Raw genomic sequence first — 20,504 nt, forward strand, 5'->3', positions numbered from 1 at the left:
AATTCCTTCCCAACCCCAAATATGGCAGTCAACTAAACCGTGAGCATGTGGGCAAGACTCACCAGCCAGCCACCCAGGAAAGAATTCTCTGTAGTAACTCAGATCCCACCCCATCTAACATCCCATCACAGGCCACTGGGCATATTTACCACTAATGGTCAAAGATCAATTAATTGCCAGAATTAGGCTATCCCATCATACCATCCCTTCCATAAACTTATCAAGCTTAGTCTTGAAGCTGGATATGTCTTTTGCCCCCACTACTCCCCTTGGAAGGCTGTTCCAGAACTTCACTCCTCCAATGGTTAGAAACCTTTGTCTAATTTCAAGTCTAAACTTCCTGATGGTCGGTTTATATCCATTTGTTCTTGTGTCCACATTGGTACTGAACTTAAATAATTCCTCTCCCTCCCTGGTATTTATTCCTCTGATATATTTATAGAGAGCAATCATAGCTGCCCTCAGCCTTCTTTTGGTTACCTAAACAAGCCAAGCTCTTTGAGTCTCCTTTCATAAGACAAGTTTTCCACTCCTCGGATCATTCTAGTAGCCCTTCTCGGTACCTGTTCCAGTTTGAATTCATCCTTCTGAAACATGGGAGACCAGAACTGCACACAGTATTCCGCATGAGGTCTTACCAGTGCCTTGTATAACGGAACTAACACCTCCATATCTTTACTGGAAATACCTCAACTGATGAATTACATGCAATCCCGGGCTTACAATGACACATAAACTTAATACAGTAAGCTCTCCCAAAGAGATTGCACAAAATTGCCATATCTGTCACAGCCTGAGCTTCCAGAAACATGATACAATGTTAAAACGTGTATACATGGGGTGTTTCAGAGGAGTCATTGAATGACTGAGGGACTGGGAATGGAATGTAGAGCGTTTCACCTTTTAAAAACTCAGTTTATTAGGCCGAGGGTTACTGAAAATCATTACCATCCCAAAAATTATTTGGTGACTTATTTGAGATGTGTTGTAGGCCTTTCTGACTGGACAAGTGTCTATGTCACACATACACAAAACACCACCAGAGTTGACACTAATTATTTACCAATATTGCCTGACATTGCAGTGCAATGGTCTAGGTAAAGCGAGCTAAAGTCTTGTTTGGGTTGCCTACTGATGAACTCACCATTACAACTGGCAGCCTCAGCAGATACCAAGAAAAGAACAGGCATGGAGAACTAATTACCCACTAACCCTCGAGTTGGGTCATCCAGGGTCAGTGGACATGCTCTTCTACTTGGGCATGAAAATTGGGATATACTTGTATGTCCCCTGGGTCCATTACTTGACTTTAAGCCCTTAGAATGCTTCCTAATCGCCAAATGTATACCATCTGGACACAGTATTCTGAGAGCTGGAAAGAAGACTGCAGTGGGCACTTGCCCAACAGCTAGGGTGACCAGACAGCAAATGTGAAAAATCGGGACAGGGGTGAGGGGTAATAGGGGCCTATATAAGAAAAAGACCCCAAAATCAGGACAGTCCCTATTGTGAAAGTAGAATAAATTATATTGTAAAAATAAGAATGGATTAAAGAAATGTTGTATGTACCTTTAAGCAGAAATAAGAAATGTTGAAATACAGGTGCCAGGAAAAGAAACATTAGGCATAAACAATGGTGCTAATGGCAAAACATTAACAGAAGATGGGTAGTAGTTAGTAAGGGAATAAAATATGCATGCCTAGCCCAGGTAAACTTATCTGATTCTGCTCCCTTTGTTATCTTGTTAAGTTCTCATCCTTTTATCTGTATAAATAAGATAGTTTGTGTCTTGCATGGGGCTCACATTATCTGGGTGTTATTAGCAGAAGCGCTGTGCTAATAAAACAGAGTGGTCTGACAAACTGTGAGTCCTGAGTCTAACTTTGACAATTTGGAGGTTCCACCGAGATGGCAACTGTCTTCACTGGGGCTGTGTGATTCCTGACTGTTTTTGTAGGACGACCGTGGAAGCCGGCACCTGGGCATTTGGCCCGAGCGGTCCTCCACCAGAACGGAAAGGTGCACGACCACAGTGAAGTCTACGCCATTGAACCTGTTGGTTCCCACTCTGTTCTGGTAGGGATCCCGGGATCTGACATCAGGAATCTGGTCAGGTAATTATTTCTGTGTTTTGTCCGGACTGAGGACTGTCCTGTCTCTGTGTCTATCCGTCCTACTGTGGAGTGTTTGAGTCTGGGTGCCATCTCCGTCCGGGGATCGGCCGACCAAGGGGTTCCTGTCCCCGCGGTCTGAGTGAGTGGAATCTGCACAATCGCAGCCGCACCACACTTTGGATAAAAGCCTTGGTGTGAAAGCAAGGGCGATTGAGGCAGTAGCCTGTGGGCTCCTTTTGTGTGTTGCTCTGACGAACCCGAATTTCCTTCTTGTGCGATTGGTGTGTGAAGTCCTCCTGTATGGGTAACCAGACGTCTAAGTCAGGACAGTTCCCTAACGAGCCGGCTCATTTTATATATTTAGGATGGGTCCAGACTCCTGTAAGAAGGGTCCGGACTCCTGTAAATTTCTGGAAAAATGGTCTAGGCTAACTCAGGGGGATCCCAAAACTCAGTGGCCACTGTTAAAATCTTGGAACAAGACCGAGTGGACGTCTTAAATGACAAACTCGGCCAACCTAAAACTAAATTGGCTAAAGAAGAGGTTAATTGTTTCATTCAGTGGTGGGAAGAGGCAAATCGTAGCTGGACAAAATAAAAAAAAAAAAAACTCGCCTCTCTCAAATATTAAAATAATAAGTTGAAAGGTTTATTAAAAGCCTCCTCTCCCACCACCAGACCGAGCGCTCCCCTTACCCCGTTCTCAAAAACCCACCCCGGATCGATCCAACCCCCTTAATACTCCCATCTCATTGTAAAAAGGACAAAAAGCAGGATCGGGCCCAGAAAAGCAGGCAAGCAACAGATTAAAAAAAAAAAAACTGAAAAACAGGTTGGAAGCCCTAAGGGCATAGTGTTGGCAGTAAGAAAAGCAGTAAGTGCAGGCATGAACCCCTGGAACAATACTTAAAATGGTGAAATCTGAGGTGATAAAGGTGTTATTTTGGGAGATAAACAAGTGATTTATGGAAAGAGAGTGAAAAGTTAACTCTACAAAGGCTGGAGAGAATTAAGCAGTTAAACTTTGTGAAAATGTTAAAAAGGACCATGTTAAAGAGAGAATTCTTGGTTTCTTTGCAGCCATTCTGAAGGGAAAATGGGCCCTTTTCCAAAAGAATGCCTGTAAATAATCCAAATATATATAGAGCTATGTAAAAACAAAGCAGTGCAAAGGAATAGAAAATGTGTATGTATCTATTTGTCTGTCAAAATATGTAAAGTTCTAAGAAGCTAAACCAGCACATCTGGTTTGTAAAACTCCTGTTTTGTAGGTGTAAGATAAATTGGTTTTGTTTTTGTTTTTAATGCCACTAAAAATTCATTTGACTCTTAATTCAAAGTTGCAAAACTGACAGACCTTTTTGCAAGACACAGGTAATTAGTGTTGTTTGGCTTTGGGATTTAGCATTTAACCCTTAAGGGGTAACTTGATTCTTTATAAAATTTAAAATGTTTTTTTTAAATAAAAACCAAGTCATGGCTGCAATAGGGCAGTCAAAATCAGGAGAATAGGGAGAGATTCTGGAGTCTTTTTGTTTGGTTGGTTGTTGTTGTTGTTTTTTTGTAACAATAGCAGATAAGAGCTTTAGTGAAAGAATAAAAAAAAAAAATTTTAACAGTGCCCCTCTGAAGCAACAGCAGAGGTGAGGTGCACAAAACAAAAAGAAGCAATGTTAAAAACACTGAGGCTTTGGCTACACTTGCATTTCAAAGCGCTAAGTGTAGTCAAAGCGCCAGCGCTGGGAGAAAACTCTCCCAGCGCTGTCCGTACTCCAGCTCCCTGTGGGGAATAACGGACAGCGCTGGGAGCCGCGCTCCCAGCGCTGGGGCTTTGACTACACTGGCGCTTTGTAGCGCCGCAATTTGCAGCGCTGCAGAGGGTGTGTTTTCACACCCTGCTGCAGCGCTGCAAATTTGTAAGTGTAGCCAAGCCCTGAGACTTAAAATGGCTCTGTGTAATCAGACTGTCACTTTTGATAAGGGTACATGAAAACTCTGTAAGAAAAAAAAAAAAAGAAACAGTTACATCGTATGTAAAAATTGATATGGCTAATGTTTAAAAAAAAAAAGTTGTAATATAGAAGGAATGTGCTTTTTCCCTAGGACATGTGCAGTGTATATTGTAAAAAGGGGTAAAAGAAATACAAATGAAATATGCTACTGAATTAAAATCCTATTAGGGCTCCAAAAAGAGCCGCAATAGACTGTTTTCTTTTTCAGATCTCTGTGTGTTTTGTAAGCAGGAGTTGAAAGTGGAAAGAAATCAAAACTCTGGTGGAAGTTGATTGTGTCCCTTTTAAGACAGAGTCTCTGAGCTCTGCTGATGGCTTTGAATCCAAAAGCCAAGCCTATGTTGATGCAAATTACCTAACTGATAAAGGAAGGTGAAAACTGCCAGCACAAAAGAAATTGCCTAAATAAAAGACATGGTATAACAAGATCCCTTTAAGAGATTTGATGCTAAATGTTACTGTTAATATTAAACATTGAAATAAATTTAATGTTAGTAAGTACCCCTGTAACAACGTATAGTGTGTATGATTTTTGGAAAAATCCTTGAAGGTAATATGGTAATGATGCTTCTCAGCTATTACCTGTGAATAAACTTAAAACTTAACACAGCAGGAAAAACATTACAAACTTGGTCTGCTATATAAGAGGAAAAACTTGAGGTCCACCACCTCATGAATTTAATAACTAAACAGTGGAATACTTTTCCCATAACTCTTAAAAAGTAGAACCCATTAAAACCTGGCCTGCCTATAGAACAAAAAAACCACAGGAAAATATGGGGGTAATTCCTCTGTTTTGCCTGCAATCAGCCAGGGTATTTGTAAAAGAAAGGAATCTTTTAAGCGACAATCAATGCCACCCTGAAAGGGGTAGAAAAATGTTTTTTGTCTTTTAGAAAATCAGAAATGAAAGTTAAAAAAAACATCCTGTGATAGCTATGGAATGTACTGAAATGCAGATATTTAGAACATAAGATGTTTTGGGTAATATCAGAAAATATTAAGGTTTTGATGCATCTGTTAAATCAAAGGAAAAGATTATTGTTTAATACCTATCAATATAACTGGATGCAGTATGTCTCCAGTACGGTAAGACAAAATTTGTTAAGTGAAGAAATTGTTGTTAAAATTGCACACCAACAGGCTCTGGAAGCAAAGATATGGAAAGTTAGCCCACTCCACAGATTGCACCTGGGATCCTTCTGGCTACCTCAGACCTCAAGCCAGTGGGCTGGGAGGAAGGGAAACTATTGGACACTAGAGGTTGTACCAAGTGGACTCCTCAAAAGTGGGTATGCTTATCCATGCCTGTTGCTCCAAAGCCCTGTAGTAAAGACACCTCACTAGGATCCTGTATGTGGGATAAAATTAATAATTAGATCAAAGTATTGTATAACGGGCAATGTGTGTGTTAATTCTTGGAAAGAAGTCTTTTAAAAGGATAAAAGTGTTAGCAACCCACCAGTAGACGAATGTACATGTAATGTAAGTACTGTGTTTACCAATAATCACATTTACTATTTGCCACAACCAAAAAGTCTCAGCTTACTGTAAGCACTGATTTAGCTGAGTTCTCTATCAGTCTTGGCATTGAATGGCAAACAGTTACCCATTATCTGTTTAAAAAGGTAACATAGTTCCTAAAAACAAACAATGTGGGAAACAGAACCATTCATATTATCTGGATGGTCTCCCACAACTACTGGCATACTAATGTTACTACCCCTAATTGTTTTTGGTTTTACATTGTATGTGTTTAATTAAAATGTTTAAAATATGCTGGTAAATAAAACAAATGTATGCAAAGCTAAAGCCACAGGCCCAAATCACCTCCCAGTATTTTACTACATAAGAAGTGACACTGGCGATTGATAATCTTAGTGTCAAAAGGGGGATATGTAGGAGCTGGACTTTATAATGTATAATTTGATTTAGGAGCTGGACTTTATAATGTATAATTTGATTTCATCCTGCTAGCCACCCTTTTTGAATAGCAGAAAGAAATGACCCTCTGGGACTATAAAATTCTGTTTTCCCATATGCATTACAAATTGGGCCCTCTCTAAGGGCTTGGCTACACTTACAAATTTACAGGATTCTCTATTGTGTCTATGTTAAGTAAATTAGAGAAACATTGAAGGCCTGTGTCTCAATGTAAATTGTCTTGGTTATTCATTGTAAAACTTAGCAAGGTTTAATTTGCAATGCCTGTTTGCTCGATATAAAATACTACTGTTTGTATTCTCAATCTGTTTGTGTGAATGAGGAATGAATGCATCAGGAAAGATAAGGTGTGAAGGCCATTGTTATAGCCAGAGTCAAGGAAAGAAGCAAAAAGACTTAAAGAGTATCAAAGAATCATCAGGCACTGCTTACTACCCAGACGGCTGTTAAACTGTCTGGCATCCGCAGCATGAATACATGCTTTGCCGTGTAAGAATGCACCACCCCAGCGAACCAATCATCACCTCAGGACCACGCAGAGTCAATTTTGACTCCAGAAGATGACGTAGAGGAACAGCCTGCAATACCTTACAATCTACGTTCTCGAAAGGGTTGCCAGAAGCAGACGACTACCTAAAGCAAGGCCCAAGAAAAAGCAGTAGTGAGCCTAGCGCCTGCTGCCTGGTGGACATAAAACTGTGACTACAGTTCCCTCAGTTGAGGTTGTCAGAACCAGAAGGGCCCTGCCTCCAACATGTGGTGCCTGTTCCTCGGCTGTTGGTGTCTGAAGGTGTGGGGAGTCCACAATGACAATTCTTTTATCCAGCAGCAAGTGTGGATAGCTCAGACCCTTAATATTTCTAAATGCTGGGTCTGCAGCCACATCCCAGCCCACTGTCAAACTGATGTTCCTGTCCTGGCTATCCCACTCAATTCCCCAGACCTCACTGGAGGACCTCGTCCGTTTAATACAATATGGAACAGTAATGACACCTGGGAAGAGACTATTGGCAGTTCCTTTAACCCACTTGGGGGAGTAATACACCAGGAAGAAAAAAAAAAAGGCTCCTGAGGTTAAAAGAAGTAGTTAAAATAATGGCAACTAAAACTGGAGAAAGTTTTAAGAGCCCCGGCCAAAGAAACAGGGGCGGTCCGACAGGTGGCCCTCCAAAAACCGTCAGGCATTGTACATAGTGCTGGCGGCCAAAGGAGGGACCTGTGCTCTCATTGGAAAACAATGTTGTGTGTTTATACCTGATGATACCAATGAGGTAATAGATCACGCTAGCCACTTAGAACAAATCGCATATCTTCCCCATGAAGAGCCGAGTTCTTTATGGAAGTGGCTAAGTAACCTGTTCAATTTCTCTGGCATAGGAAACTGGTTGTTTCAGGAAGCCCTGACTATCCTGTTTGGAATCCTAATAATTTTTGTATGTTTTCAGTTAGTCTCCTGTTGTACCCAAAATTGTGTAAGGCATGCTACTCAGGTAACTGCCCCAGAACAGAGTGCTAATACAATAATTTTAAATATTGCTAATGAACAAAGAGATAAAAAAACGGTTAATATGTAAAACCCAGTAAAATTTTGGTCATGGCGTAAGCTTGACCAAAAGGAGGGATTGTGAAAGTAGAATAAATTATATTGTAAAAATAAGAATGGATTAAAGAAATGTTGTATGTACCTTTAAGCAGAAATAAGAAATGTTGAAATACAGGTGCCAGGAAAAGAAACATTAGGCATAAACAATGGTGCTAATGGCAAAACATTAACAGAAGATGGGTAGTAGTTAGTAAGGGAATAAAATATGCATGCCTAGCCCAGGTAAACTTATCTGATTCTGCTCCCTTTGTTATCTTGTTAAGTTCTCATCCTTTTATCTGTATAAATAAGATAGTTTGTGTCTTGCATGGGGCTCACATTATCTGGGTGTTATTAGCAGAAGCGCTGTGCTAATAAAACAGAGTGGTCTGACAAACTGTGAGTCCTGAGTCTAACTTTGACACTATAAAATCGGGACATCTGGTCACCCTACCAACAGCAGCCAGAAAACTCAGCAGCTGAGAAACTGGTCTCCAATCACCCAGTACTGTTTCCTGGGGATGGGTAAACTGCATTGTAGTGTTTTGGCCATTCAAAACTAGATATGCAAGAAAGAATCAATTTAAAAATTGATCTTAAGATTCTGCTTTCTTTGGGAAATAAGGATTGCTATTATTTTTCATGATCAGCAAGGGATGAGGTTATGTGGGGGTAAGGGTGACCAGATAGTCAGTGTAAAAAATTGGGATGGGATGGGGTAATAGGTGCCTATATAAGAAAAAGCCCCCAAAATTGGGACTGTCCCTATAAAATCGGGACATCTGGTCACCCTGGTGGGGGTGGCTTCATAAATATTATTTTGTTTTACTAGCTCAGGGCATACACCAGGAGCTGACATAACTACGGGAAGGTTTCAAACAGAGAAGGAACAGGAAACAGTTTTGCAATTCTAATGAGCACACTGGGACTGTTTGCTTTTAGATCTGGGTAAGATTAGAACTACACAGGAACGTTTGCCAGCCTCACAGCACAGAGGGGGAAATCAGGACTGATTCAGATGAACAGGCTGTAAATTGCTGCCACTGCAGTGACAGACTCCAGTGACTGCTTTTAAGAGGTCTGTCATCAATATTGAAATTGCAATTCACAGCAAGCCTCCTGAAAGGTAATTCAATTGAACAAATGGCTAAGGGCTAGAGTCTGACTAGCTTGTGAACATAGCATGTGTGTGTGGGGATGAGCAAGGATCTTCCTCCCATTATGCAGCATTTGTAAGGCCAGCCACCACTACAGCACTTAGGTGCTTTGCACCTTACAGTCATTTACGCCTCTGCAAGGTGGGTATAATGATTTTGTTGAACTCTTCCATGGGGGGGAAAAAACAAAAATGAAACATTTTTTGACTAGCTCTAATCATAACTCTTTTTTTCTGTGATGTACAGTTTACCCTACAGGAGCCCTTTCATTGCACCTCAGGCATATATCACATTTTTTTCCCTATTTTTGTTTCACTAGTTTGCATTCTAAGTGTCTGATTCTGCAACCCTCTCTCACATTCAGTAGTACCTCAGTGGGCCTGCTCACATGAGCAACTGCTACAGAGAATAAACTAGGCTTGCAGGAGTCTCTACTGCCTCGCACTTTGCATAGTCATTTGCACCCGTCAAAGCGGGTATGAAATGCTTCCCGAATAGCACTCCCTTTGCATTGGTGTAAATGACCACACTAGGGACAAGGCAGTGGAGAATCAGAACCTCAAGCTCTTAACAGGCTCTCATCACCAAGAACACTGGGAGGCCGAGAGGTTTCTGTACATTACAACAGTGATTCTCGGCTTTTTCCATCCCATGATCCTAATTAAAAAATGGTTCAGGCTCCCCCCTCTCCTATTTAGCTATAAAGATAGGTGCGGGGAGAGTTGTGACCCCTTGAAGCCTGTTTGTGGCTCTTCTGGGGATCACAAAACCCAGTTTGAGAATCTATGTGTTATAGCATCTTTTGAGTTAGTTTGGTAATGGGCATTGCTGACATGGGTATGTGCCTGGCAAACTATCTATGGCATTTATATGATTCCTCCATCACTGTTGTGTCTGAGTGCCTCACAATTTTTGATCCCTGTGAAGTAGAGAAATTCTATTATTCCCATTTTACAGATAGGGAACTCAGTCATGGATAGGGAAAATGGCTTGCCCACACGTGCACTGGAATTCTGTGATGTGGTAGTGAATTGAACTCAGAGATGCTAAACTAGGACATTAACTGCTGGACCATACTTCCTGTCCAGCTGGAACAGGCAAGATGTTGCAAGCTTAGGGACAGCATGGAAGGGGGCTTAGAGATGAGTGCAGGAGGAGTGGTGAGGCTGGTTTCATTATCACAGAGAGGGGAGGAGTAGTAAGAAATGATGGCAGAGATGTAGGCATGGTGGAGTCGTACGTGGCCCTGCAGATAAGAGAAGAAAATTAAACTTCAAAGCGAAGATGACAGGATGCCACTAGAGGGATCGAAGAGGAGAGTGAGTCATGAGTACACCAGTAATTTTGAGGCGTGATCATATGAGATGTTAACAAGCAGTTGAGTGAATTTCCTGAGCTGCCAACAAGTGGCGACTGAGTTTTGCAGAGCAGCCATGGTACAAGCCTCTGTTGTTCACCAACAGGAACTGCTTGCTCCTTTCATTAGAAAAGGTCCATATCACAACAGTGGCATGTGCTTTTTCTTAGCAGAGCTTGGTCCTGCTGAGTCAGAGTCACCTTGTATGCAGCCAAGCAAGAGCCAGTAAAATGGGCATTAATAAAGTTGTTCTGAGCCACACAAAAGAGCAGAGGTAATGCAGATGTGAACTGCTCAGAGGCAGGATAGTTTTAGAAGATAAGACATGGATGGGCTGAAAGCTTAGCAGAGGAGAGCTACTGCAGGTAGAGAAGTGAATGCAATACGCATACTAGAGAAACAGACTACTTCATGTTTAAACTCAGCTGGAAGCTCCCCAAATGTCCTACTGGATCTGTGACACAAAGATTAAGTCTGGCACCCTGACTGAGCAAGCAGGAAATGCTTCTTTGTCCTGGCTCTGTGGGATTCAGGGGAGGAGCCCTACTTTGTGAGAGCCACCCTGCCCCAAGCCAGTCCCAGCCTCTACTACAGGACCAGCACAAGTTAATTGAACAACTGGACTCAGCAGAGGTGGCAAATGCTGTGAGCCTCCTGCAAGTAAGAACCACACAGCCCCATGGATGTACAGGTAAGAAGCCACAGCTGAGACTCCTGTCTCAGTCACTCTGCTCTCTTTCTAGCTAGGTGCCTCTCCCAACACCAGCTCACTCTGAGTGCAGAGCAGGGGAAGTTTCTCCTCTTCCCACCTTCGGGGATAGGTAAAGGGAGTGGAGAGGTGTGGACATGCACAGTGTGAGAGGGAAGGCGGAGGGGGACCTTGGTGAGGGCAAGGTGGAACATCAAGGAATGAAGAAAGAGGAGCATGGCAGGATGTGCAAGGGATTTGCAGGAGGGGAGCCTGAGAGGCAGAAACTGGGTTGGGGACTTGGGGAAGAGGAGCTGGGGAGGAGAAAGCAGGGAGATGAAGGATGAAGACAAGGGGGGCTGGAGAGATGGGACTGGGGAGAGGCAGAGCAAGGCGGGATGATAGGATACATCAAGGGGCAAAGAGGGGGAATGAAAAGCAAGTGGGTGTCATAGAAAGAAGATAGAGAGGGGGACAACACAGGATAAGATGTAGACAGACCTAGGGGTTGAGGGATACTGGATGTGGCAAAGGGGAGTGAACAGAAGTGGGATAGCTATGGGTAGGTTGTGGAGAGGAGAAAGGATGGTGTTTGAAGGGACAGGAAGTAGAGACTGGACTTGTGGGTAGAGGAGAGAGGGATGGAAAGTCGGGTAGAGGCCAGGGAGGTGTTTAAAACTTTAGGTGGAGGTAGGAGGGAACTAATACTGCTGGGAGCTTTGGGCACAGCGTGGCTCCTGGTTCTGTGAGTGTCTTTGTCCTCCCTTGACTTTGTTGACAGAATTACTCCACTGATTGGCAGCTGTCAGCTAGCTTGATTGATTCCCAGGAGAAAACAGCCTTTGCTACTTGGGTTATTCCACTTAGTCACCCCTCAGCATTTAATAGGTTGTATCCTCCATGGCCACCAGCAATATGCAGCTGCACATCTGCATGATGGGTCATCTTTAGTCCTGCTTATCAGTCACATCTGAGTGAGAAGGGAACTGACCTTGAGGGAGGCTGGAGTCAGTGCTCACCTGAACTCCTGCAAATTTGGGAAAGGAGAAGCTACATACCTGCTAGGAAATGGGCAGGTTCAGCCTACCCTACCTCCACCCACAGAGAAAGTGGAGACCCTGCAAAAAGCCCATTCCCTAAAACCAAGAAGCAGGTATGATCCTTCTTGGAGGTGGCCGGCTATTGCATGGGATTCCTGCCATATTTCACCACACTTGACCGAGCTTAAAAAACAGTGAGGCACCACAGCAGGTGTGTGAGACAGAACCATGTGACCAGGCTTTCACAGTGATACAAGACCATATTTTGTAAACAGCCTGGACTGAGCAGCCTGGATTTTAACTGGATGCTTACTCTACTGAGCAGATTAATTGGATATTGAATTGGGGGCTGTATGAGTCCAGAAATTTCAGGGTGAAGACCACAATATATTATACTGGAGATGTAGACTCCTTCCCATTGGCGTGGGGAGTGGGGAAGATGTTTAAGGTAGAGAGAGTGGTTGCTTTAAGACAGTACTGGCTTGGGAACCCTTTTATTTTGGTTACAGGCCATGCTGCCCTGTGTTGGTTACATATTCTGAAAGAGTCTAATCTCCAGATCATCCATTACTACTTGAGGCTCCAGCCTTATGTTTTCCATGTACAACACCGACCTGGGAGGCAGCGTGAGCAGGGTTAACTTCCTTTCTCAGGAGACTAATACTGCCACAATCTTTAGAGAGTGAATCAGACACAGGTGACATTCCGAGAAGATGAGTGTGTGGGGTGTTTCTGGCCTTTCACAGAGAAGAATCTTTTCTGGTCTGACAGCACCCTACCCCCAATTTGGTCGCTGGAAAGAAACCCCAGCATCCTTGCCTCTAATATAATGAGGCCAGCATGGGTTATACAAGGGGAGTTTGCTAGATAAGTGGGCCTTGTTAACTTGCCAATTTGGGGCATGTAACTTGCTGACTTTGCCTGGGGGGGAAGCTCAGACAACAGTCAGCCCACAAGAAAGGGCGGCTCTAACCCAAGTAACTGGGAAAGGGGTCTCCCTACACAGTGAGCTATTTAAGTTTCTTTTTTTTTAAATTGCTGCTGTTAAAGACAATCCTGGGCCCGCATTCTAGTCCATGTGTGACACTCCAGCTGTGGAAAGGGACTGCAAAACAGCCAGATGTCTCCAGCTGGCGTGTAAAGTTGGCATAGCTACGTTCTGTCATTCCCCCTCTCCCCCCATAGCCTGATTCCAGCGTGGGGAACAATCTGGGAGGAAAGCATGGCCAGATGTCAGTGTGCTCCGGCAATCCTCAGTAAGTGGGGGCCAGCAGCAGCCAGGGATAGTTTCAAGCAGCTCTTGGGCTCCTGTAAACTATGCTGGTGCCAGAAGCAGGGAGTGGATGACAGGGGATGGATCACTCAGTGACTGCCTGTTCTGCTCATTCCCTCTGAAGTGCCTGGTATTGGTCACTGTTGGAAAACAGGCTAGATAGCTGGACCATTGGTCTGACCCAGTATGGCTGTTCTTATGGTCTTATGACCCAGGATCTGGGAGCCACAAAATGCTATTCATCCCTCCCTCAGCTGCATCCACTAGCTAGTGGGCATAGCCAGAGATCAAAGGCAATAAAGTAACAGCCAGCCTGTGGCCTGAGATAGAGGGGTCTAGGGTGGCTCTTCTGTTTTTATTGGGTTTGTTCAACGAAAGCCTAAAATGAACAGATACCCCAGTAAAAGGTGGCTGGCTAGAGGGAGGGGTGAACACTTGAGAAAAAAAAAGTCAGCCAGAAGGTCTGTTGTGATTTAAGAGAAGCCTGGGCTCAGTTATAGTCACCTCAGAGAACAGACATTCCTGACTGTGGGATGGAGTCATTAATTTAATTGGTCCATTCCATCTCCAGTTTCAGTGATACCCTCCATGTGAGAGCTTTTAGCTAGGAGTGTGTTGATCCCCTGCTTGAGAACTGAGATTGCACACACGTTGGGCTCAGATCTTGAGACTCACTTAATCTTAGGTAAACTGACAGAAGGAATGAAAGGGGTGTCAGGTTGATACACAGCAGGCCCACTGGAGACGCTCACAGCTTGGTACAAAATGAAGAGCATCTCAACCTTATCAGATTTCATTGGTAAAGAGTCTGCACATTCCTTTGGAGAGACTCATTAGAAGGCAGATAATCCAAAGGTCTGGACAGGGACATCGAGCAGGCCAAAATGTCTCTCGGATCAATCAAAAAAACAAAGGGCCCAAAAATGCTTTTCAGAAACAGGTGTTGCTGGCGGGAAAGACTGTGTGTTGGCTCTCAACTGACAATCTCTCCAATTGTGTCTTTAAAAAAGAGTGGCATGTTAAAAACTATTTTAAAAAAGCTTCCCTATCCAAGTGACTACCAACATGTGAAGTATTACAAAACAAAGGATTTTGAAAATTTAACGTGCCTCTCACTGTTGCATGTGTGCACTGTTTATTCTTGCATCAGAGTGGGCAATGAAGCGTTTCATTTTTGTTTAAAGTCAGTATCTATGTTCTTATGCACTAGTTCAGTTCAGCACTGGTTTGGGTTACAAACACTACAGGAGAAGGCTAGGTATGTAACTGCCAATATTTGCACCTCCAAATCAAAGGCTGGGTTGAGGCTCAGCTGAAAATTAGACTTTATGTATGTGTGCCATGTCCTTAATATGAAGAGACAGTATTTCACTGTCTATTTAGAAAGTCTTGCATTTATTTATAAATATGCTATTCTCAAAGGGATATTAAGAACTTCTTCACTCTTCCTTGGGGTTGGAAAAATATTTTTCTTCCGCATTTACTTGAATTATAAAACAAGAACTAAAATGATCAGAAACTGGACGTTCCTCAAAAACAGGAGCTAGCTTTTACTTCTTGGTATGTTAAAATATATTCAGCCTTGTTCTTGTTTTCTTTGTTTTAGTCTTGATTGTGTGTGTGTGTATGGGAAGCAACACTGTGCCATTTAGTAGCTGGAAGAATGATTCCCAGCTGTGTATTCCCAAATTCCACTGGGTTTTGCTGGGGGTAGGGTATCTTCCATTAGACAAACAGGCAAGACACTTGTTTTTGTGTGCGATATCTTTGTAAAGATTGTGAAACCCTCTAAGTAACAGTCTCACATTACCCAGTCACATAAACCATGTGGTTTGTTTGTCTGGTTTGCAACCTTAGTTAAGGAACAGACCTGATATAGATTTTCAAGCAACCTTTTAATCTTTGCCCTTTAAGGTTTAGCTGTAATTGTATTGCAGCCATGCATTTAACTATTTGCATTCTTCTGTGCCAGGAACAGAAAGAAGCCATATACTATACAGATGAAATATGAAATTTTGCCTCATTCTTACAAGTGATATGTGAAGTTGGATATCAAGTACAGAGATGTAATGCAAGCTGATAAGTCCTAATTATTATTGCTTCACAATAACTGAATGAGTAACAGGTTCATATGGAGTTTTCAGTATCAGAGAAAGTAAAGGTCACTGGCTGACACATAACTGGCTAACAATTCTTTCTACTACAGATGCAGTGAGACATTGATCCTTACCAACAAGCAGACTTTGTTTTTCCCTCCCTAAGCACCAGCTGGGCCACTTGGATCAACACCTTTAACTGACAGGCCTTTATCTTCTATGAACCAACATGGAAAGGAATCTTAAGAATGTTCTTGTCATTTCTTTTGGATTTTTACTTCTATTTACTGCTTATGGAGGGCTGCAGAGTCTGCAGGTAAATGTAGCTAGTTTCATTAGTTGCTATGATATCTGTTCCTATAGTTTTATCAGTCCAGTCAAGGGATGTGAAACATAATATTTTCTTGGTATCTCTGAAGAACACATGTGCTTTTCTAGTGTGGTTGAGATATCAGTCTGGCAAAAGATGATGTGTTTTACCCAAGTTCCAGAGCCTCTGTTAAGAATTTTATCTGTGTAATGCAATGGAAGGGCTCAGAAACAGAGGGGATTTTTAGGAGCAGAAATAGTTCTAGAAATGCCTAGATCTGTAAAGAAATGCCTAAGATGTAAGTTGGCCAGGAAAAGGTGACATGCTATCTTGTTTGCAGACTTGTGCAATGCCAAAAGCAGGATGTACCCTTCCTGCCATACAGTCTTAAACTGTGATCTTGTCAGATCTCAAATCAAATTTCGGAATAAAAGGCTGTCCCGAAAAACCCAGAATGCTGCAAGTAGGGATGTTGGTAATTCAGGATGTGGTTCTCTTCCTTCTGCGGCCCCCTCTGGATGAAGAAAAAGGGTGCATTTTTCAATCATGTAAACTTAACATGATTGGAAAGTCCTGTTAATATGCAGTCTAATATGTTTGAAGCCTGGTTAACTGGTTGCATTGTAGCCTAGCAGGAACCTTTAAAGAATTTATTTTTCATCTCATGATGTTTAAACCAATCTCATGATTTTTTGTGTTCTGACTAATAATATGTAAATGCTTGGAGCTGGCAATACTTTATATATGGATTTTAAAATAAGAATCCTCCTCTGATTTGCAAGCCAATTTGCATGTCTATTGAACAATGAGTTCCTTACAGCTGCACAATGGCAGCCATGGAAGGGAAGTGGCAGAAGCTAATATTGCTTCAGGCAGCATTACTCCCACTGGGATTTCCAAACAGCTCTCAAAACCATCCAGGGATTATGGGCAGCTGGTCTTTAGCTCCACCTCTGCAGTCTGAACCCTGCAGAGCCAGTTCCCCAGAGAACACTTGTGGAGAAGCTGCTGGAGGCTCAGACGAAGGATGAGACAAGGCCATGGATGTGGTACTCTGCACCCACTCACCAAGATCTGAAAGATCTTAACTAGAACAGGTCAGAAAAATGGCAACACACTACTTTTATGTCAACATTCAGTTTAATCTAAATCAAAACTTTTTGCAGAAAAATGTTGATTTCAACAATGTTTTTCAGTGGGAAAAAGCTGAAACCAATCATTTTGACTTTCTCATTTCAACTTTGTGTTATAGTTTAATATTAAAAATATAAAAGTCAAAACAAATCAACACAAGAAAGTAGAAACAACACATTTTTACATTTCGATGCTCCCAAATCAAACTTTTTTGGAATTTTTGTTTTGTGGGAAACTTCAAAATTTTGATTCTTTTCATTCGGATTGGGAACTATTTTTGTGTGGGTGTGTGAAATATCAGAATTTCCCATGGAATGGAAATTCCAATTTCTGACCAGCTCTAATTTTAACCCCTTGTGCTCATGGAAGTGGAGAGCATGATCTGACCCAAGGTTCTTATTTATTAATATGACTGTAGCACCTAGGAGCCCTAGTCATCAACCAGAACCCCAATGGTTTAGGTGCTGTATTTAGCTAGTAAACAGGAAGCACATTTTTGCACTCTACTAATTACTCTATACACATCCAAGAGCTGTAGCCAGCCACTGAAAAGCAGCCATCTCTAGCGTGAAGGGCAGCAGACAACCAGTTACCCACCATGCAACATGTCATAATAATGATGGGTAGGGAAGAGACAATTTTGGCCAAGGACCCTGGTGACCGCATGCGTCTATAAAAAAATGCCCTGGGGCTTACATGGGCACACACAACTTCAGTTTTTAAGGTATCCTTTGAAATAACCTTCCACAGGGTAAACTGCCTGGAACTCAGATCTACCTAGGAAGGGCCAACTAGACCATGCTGGAATTTGAACTTTTGGGTCTAAGCAGTTTTCAAACCTTGTGCTTAAAGTACTAAGGCATTGCCTCCGGCAAAAATCCCCTTGGGATTATGAATCAAGAGATTTTCTTTTCAAAGTAAACAAGAAAGCGGGAGAGAAAGAAAACAGATTTTCCTTAAGTCTCATTGCGCTAAAAAATAAAATGTGTTGGTTGCAAGCTAAAATCCTGGATCTGAACTCCACTCTGCATCCCAAATGTTTAGACAATTCACAGTCCAAACCTGAATCTGGATCAAAATTTTGAAAGTGGTCTCTATCTTTGATGGCTTAAATCAAAATCTTGGAACTTGGATGGGTAGGGGATATTAAAATACAGATCCAACGTCTGGCTTCATCCTATGTCTGGCCAAAGCCAGTTTTGGGTATCCCCTTCCCCACTCTCTCTTTTCTATCCTTACCCTTGTGGCTTTGGAAGCATTGATATTTCAGCTACCATATCTCCCCTTCTCACATAGTAATTCTGGGTCAACTTGGTTTTGTCTCCACAGAGCAGTCTCCACTCTGAAGAGGGTCTTGGCGTTGCCTCACTAAGTGTTATCTATGCAGCTCTCATCCTCTCTTCCATGTTTCTCCCTCCAATCCTCATTAAGAAGCTGGGCTGCAAGTGGACCATTGCAGGCTCCATGTGCTGTTACATTGCATACTCCTTGGGCAACTTCTATGCCAGCTGGTACTAATGGCCTTTTATACTGTTCTGCCAGAGTTTAACTAGTGACACCCCATTCATTACATCTGGGCTAGATATGCAGAGAGGCAATTTTTCCTCCTCAGAGGGTTATCAGTGTTTGGAATTTCCTGCCCCCAGTGGAACTGCCAGAACTGACCAAATGGACACCTACTTGGGCAGAGTCGTCCGTTGGGTAGGGTGAATCAAGGCGACCACCCCAGGCCCCACACTCTAGGGGGCCCTGTGCTTCGATAAAATCATGAGGGAGCAGGTGGGGAGGTGAGGTGGTCGGGCGGGTGAGTGGGGTGAGGAGGCAAATGGGGAGGCGAGCAGCAGTCAGGCAGCGGGGTGAGGAGGAGCCCCCCTACCAGAACCTTCCCCTCCCCCACAATGCCTCCTGCCCACTGGCCAGCCCTGCCGATCAGCACCTCCCCATCCCTCTCAGCACCTACCACCTGCCGCGGATCAGATGTTCCGTGGCGTCAGGAGGTGCTGAGGGGGAAGGGAGAGGAGCAAGGGCACAGCATGCTCGGGGGAGGGAGCAAAACTGGGCAGGGGCGGAGCAGGGGTGGGAAGAAGCAGGGTGAGGGTGTGGCCTTAGGGGAAGAGGTAGAGTGAGGGCGGGGCCTAGGAGGAAGCGAGGGGGAGCAGCCCCCAGCAGATTAGAAAATCAGGGTCTACGTCCTGGGCCCTGCAGCCCCCTAGGGCTGGCCCTGTACTTGGGCACCAATGGTATCTTGGGGTATAAACAGAATTAGAAGTTTAACAATGGTGAGATTCTTGCTCACATATAGAGGTTTAACTGATGGGGGTCAGGAAAGAATTTCTCCCCCTGAACCTGTTGGCAAGGCTGTAGAGTAGGGAAGATTTGCCTTATTTTGAAGCAGTCAGCAGCAAACATCCCTTAGGCTCAGGTGGGTACATGCCACATGATTAATCTCCTGTCACTGCAGAGGTAGGAATGGCAAGGCATTGGTGAACACTAGTCCAACCAATCATCTTCTATGGTTCATTTAGAGATGGGCTGAAGCTGAAAAGTTTGGATGTGGATCCAAACTTTCCCATAGTTTGGGGATGTTCAAATCTGGGGTTTGGCTCATTTTAGAGCTAGGCATGAAGTTCAGATCCAAACCAAACTTCCCTAGATCCATTTTTTTGATTCTTGTCCATTTCTATATTTCAGTCAATAGCTTCTCATAAGAACAAACCAGCTAAACACATACAGCTTTTTGAACCAGTGTAAGAAAGCAAAGCCATAGCAAAGTAAATAGATAGCCTACAACATACCATTTAAGTTGTACTTGTGTATGTCCATCACTCTTGTAGCCTAGGTGATCCTAAGGTTCTCCTCCATCAGTAAACACTGCTCTGTGCCAACTAAACCAAGCTGAGGCCAGAAAATGGGGCTTCTATGGACAGGATTTTAGATATTTCTAGCACTAAAGATGTGGGGAGAAACCAACTGACCTATTGGTCTGATATGCAGTATTTATTTTCGCCAGAGTCCATCTTAGAAACAAAAGAGACATTACATTAACAAAATCCCCAGGAATTTCCCCAAAGGTGAGTCCTCAAAACTGTTAACCCATCTGCAGAAAAAGAAATAGTGCCCCAACTCCATCCACTTTATGCTTTAACATTTCAGTTGTCTGCATAAATCACCATTTGTTTCAATTGAGGATGGACACCCTTGTTTTGCCTCATTCCTATCCTGCTTTAGTACTATGGATTAGAAAGTACACCACGCCCCTGAACTTTACTGGTTCATATTCTTCCTAAGGGAGGTTGCAAGAGACTGTCCTAGAGAAGAAAGGAATATATCCAGCCCAGAATGAAAAAAGGATTAAAAACAAATAGAATATGAGAAAAGAGCAGACAGTGAGATTGTAAAATTCTAACTAAAAATAGAACTGAATGCAGACCATCCATTTGAGCCACTTTACTTTTGGGGTTTTTCTTCCACCCCAAATGCATAGAACAGACTTCCCTTTAGCAACAAAAATGTTTCCTTGTAAGTTGATTTTCCCTTTAACAGTTTTTTCAAAAATGTTTAGGACAAGACTACGGCTTTAATCCAATGCTTTGGGGGGTGGGAGGGCTGGGATATTGTGGAACTGGGCAGCCCCTGCTAGACCCTTTTTCAAGCTGTAGTATCCTTGAAACTGCCAAACCCAGTTCCATTCTTCATTGAGTAGGGGACGTCAGGCTGGAGGGGAAGGCTACTTGTTTTGTACCCCTCCAGCCCACTTTACATCCATCCAGGGTAGGCACAAGCTAGTCCTTAGATT

At 43.0% G+C, this 20,504-nt stretch overlaps 1 protein-coding gene across 4 annotated transcripts in view; it reads left to right on the forward strand.

Annotated features, from left to right (window-relative positions):
- Positions 1-20,504, forward strand: part of UNC93A (unc-93 homolog A) — a 53,816-nt gene that overhangs the window by 12,918 nt on the left and 20,394 nt on the right. The window contains exons 1-3 of one of the 4 annotated variants that reach the window (XM_039532725.1): positions 8,857-8,951; positions 15,375-15,580; positions 18,038-18,219. In XM_039532725.1, the coding sequence (XP_039388659.1) occupies positions 15,494-15,580; positions 18,038-18,219 (269 nt within the window). In that variant the 5' untranslated portion in view covers positions 8,857-8,951; positions 15,375-15,493. Of the gene's footprint in view, positions 1-8,856; positions 8,952-10,755; positions 10,859-15,374; positions 15,581-18,037; positions 18,220-20,504 lie in introns of those variants that run through there. The other 3 variants (XM_039532724.1, XM_039532726.1, XM_039532727.1) reach the window with 3 other exon arrangements.

This window comes from Mauremys reevesii, linkage group 3 (genome assembly GCF_016161935.1).
Source record: "Mauremys reevesii isolate NIE-2019 linkage group 3, ASM1616193v1, whole genome shotgun sequence".
NCBI lineage: Eukaryota > Metazoa > Chordata > Testudines > Geoemydidae > Mauremys > Mauremys reevesii.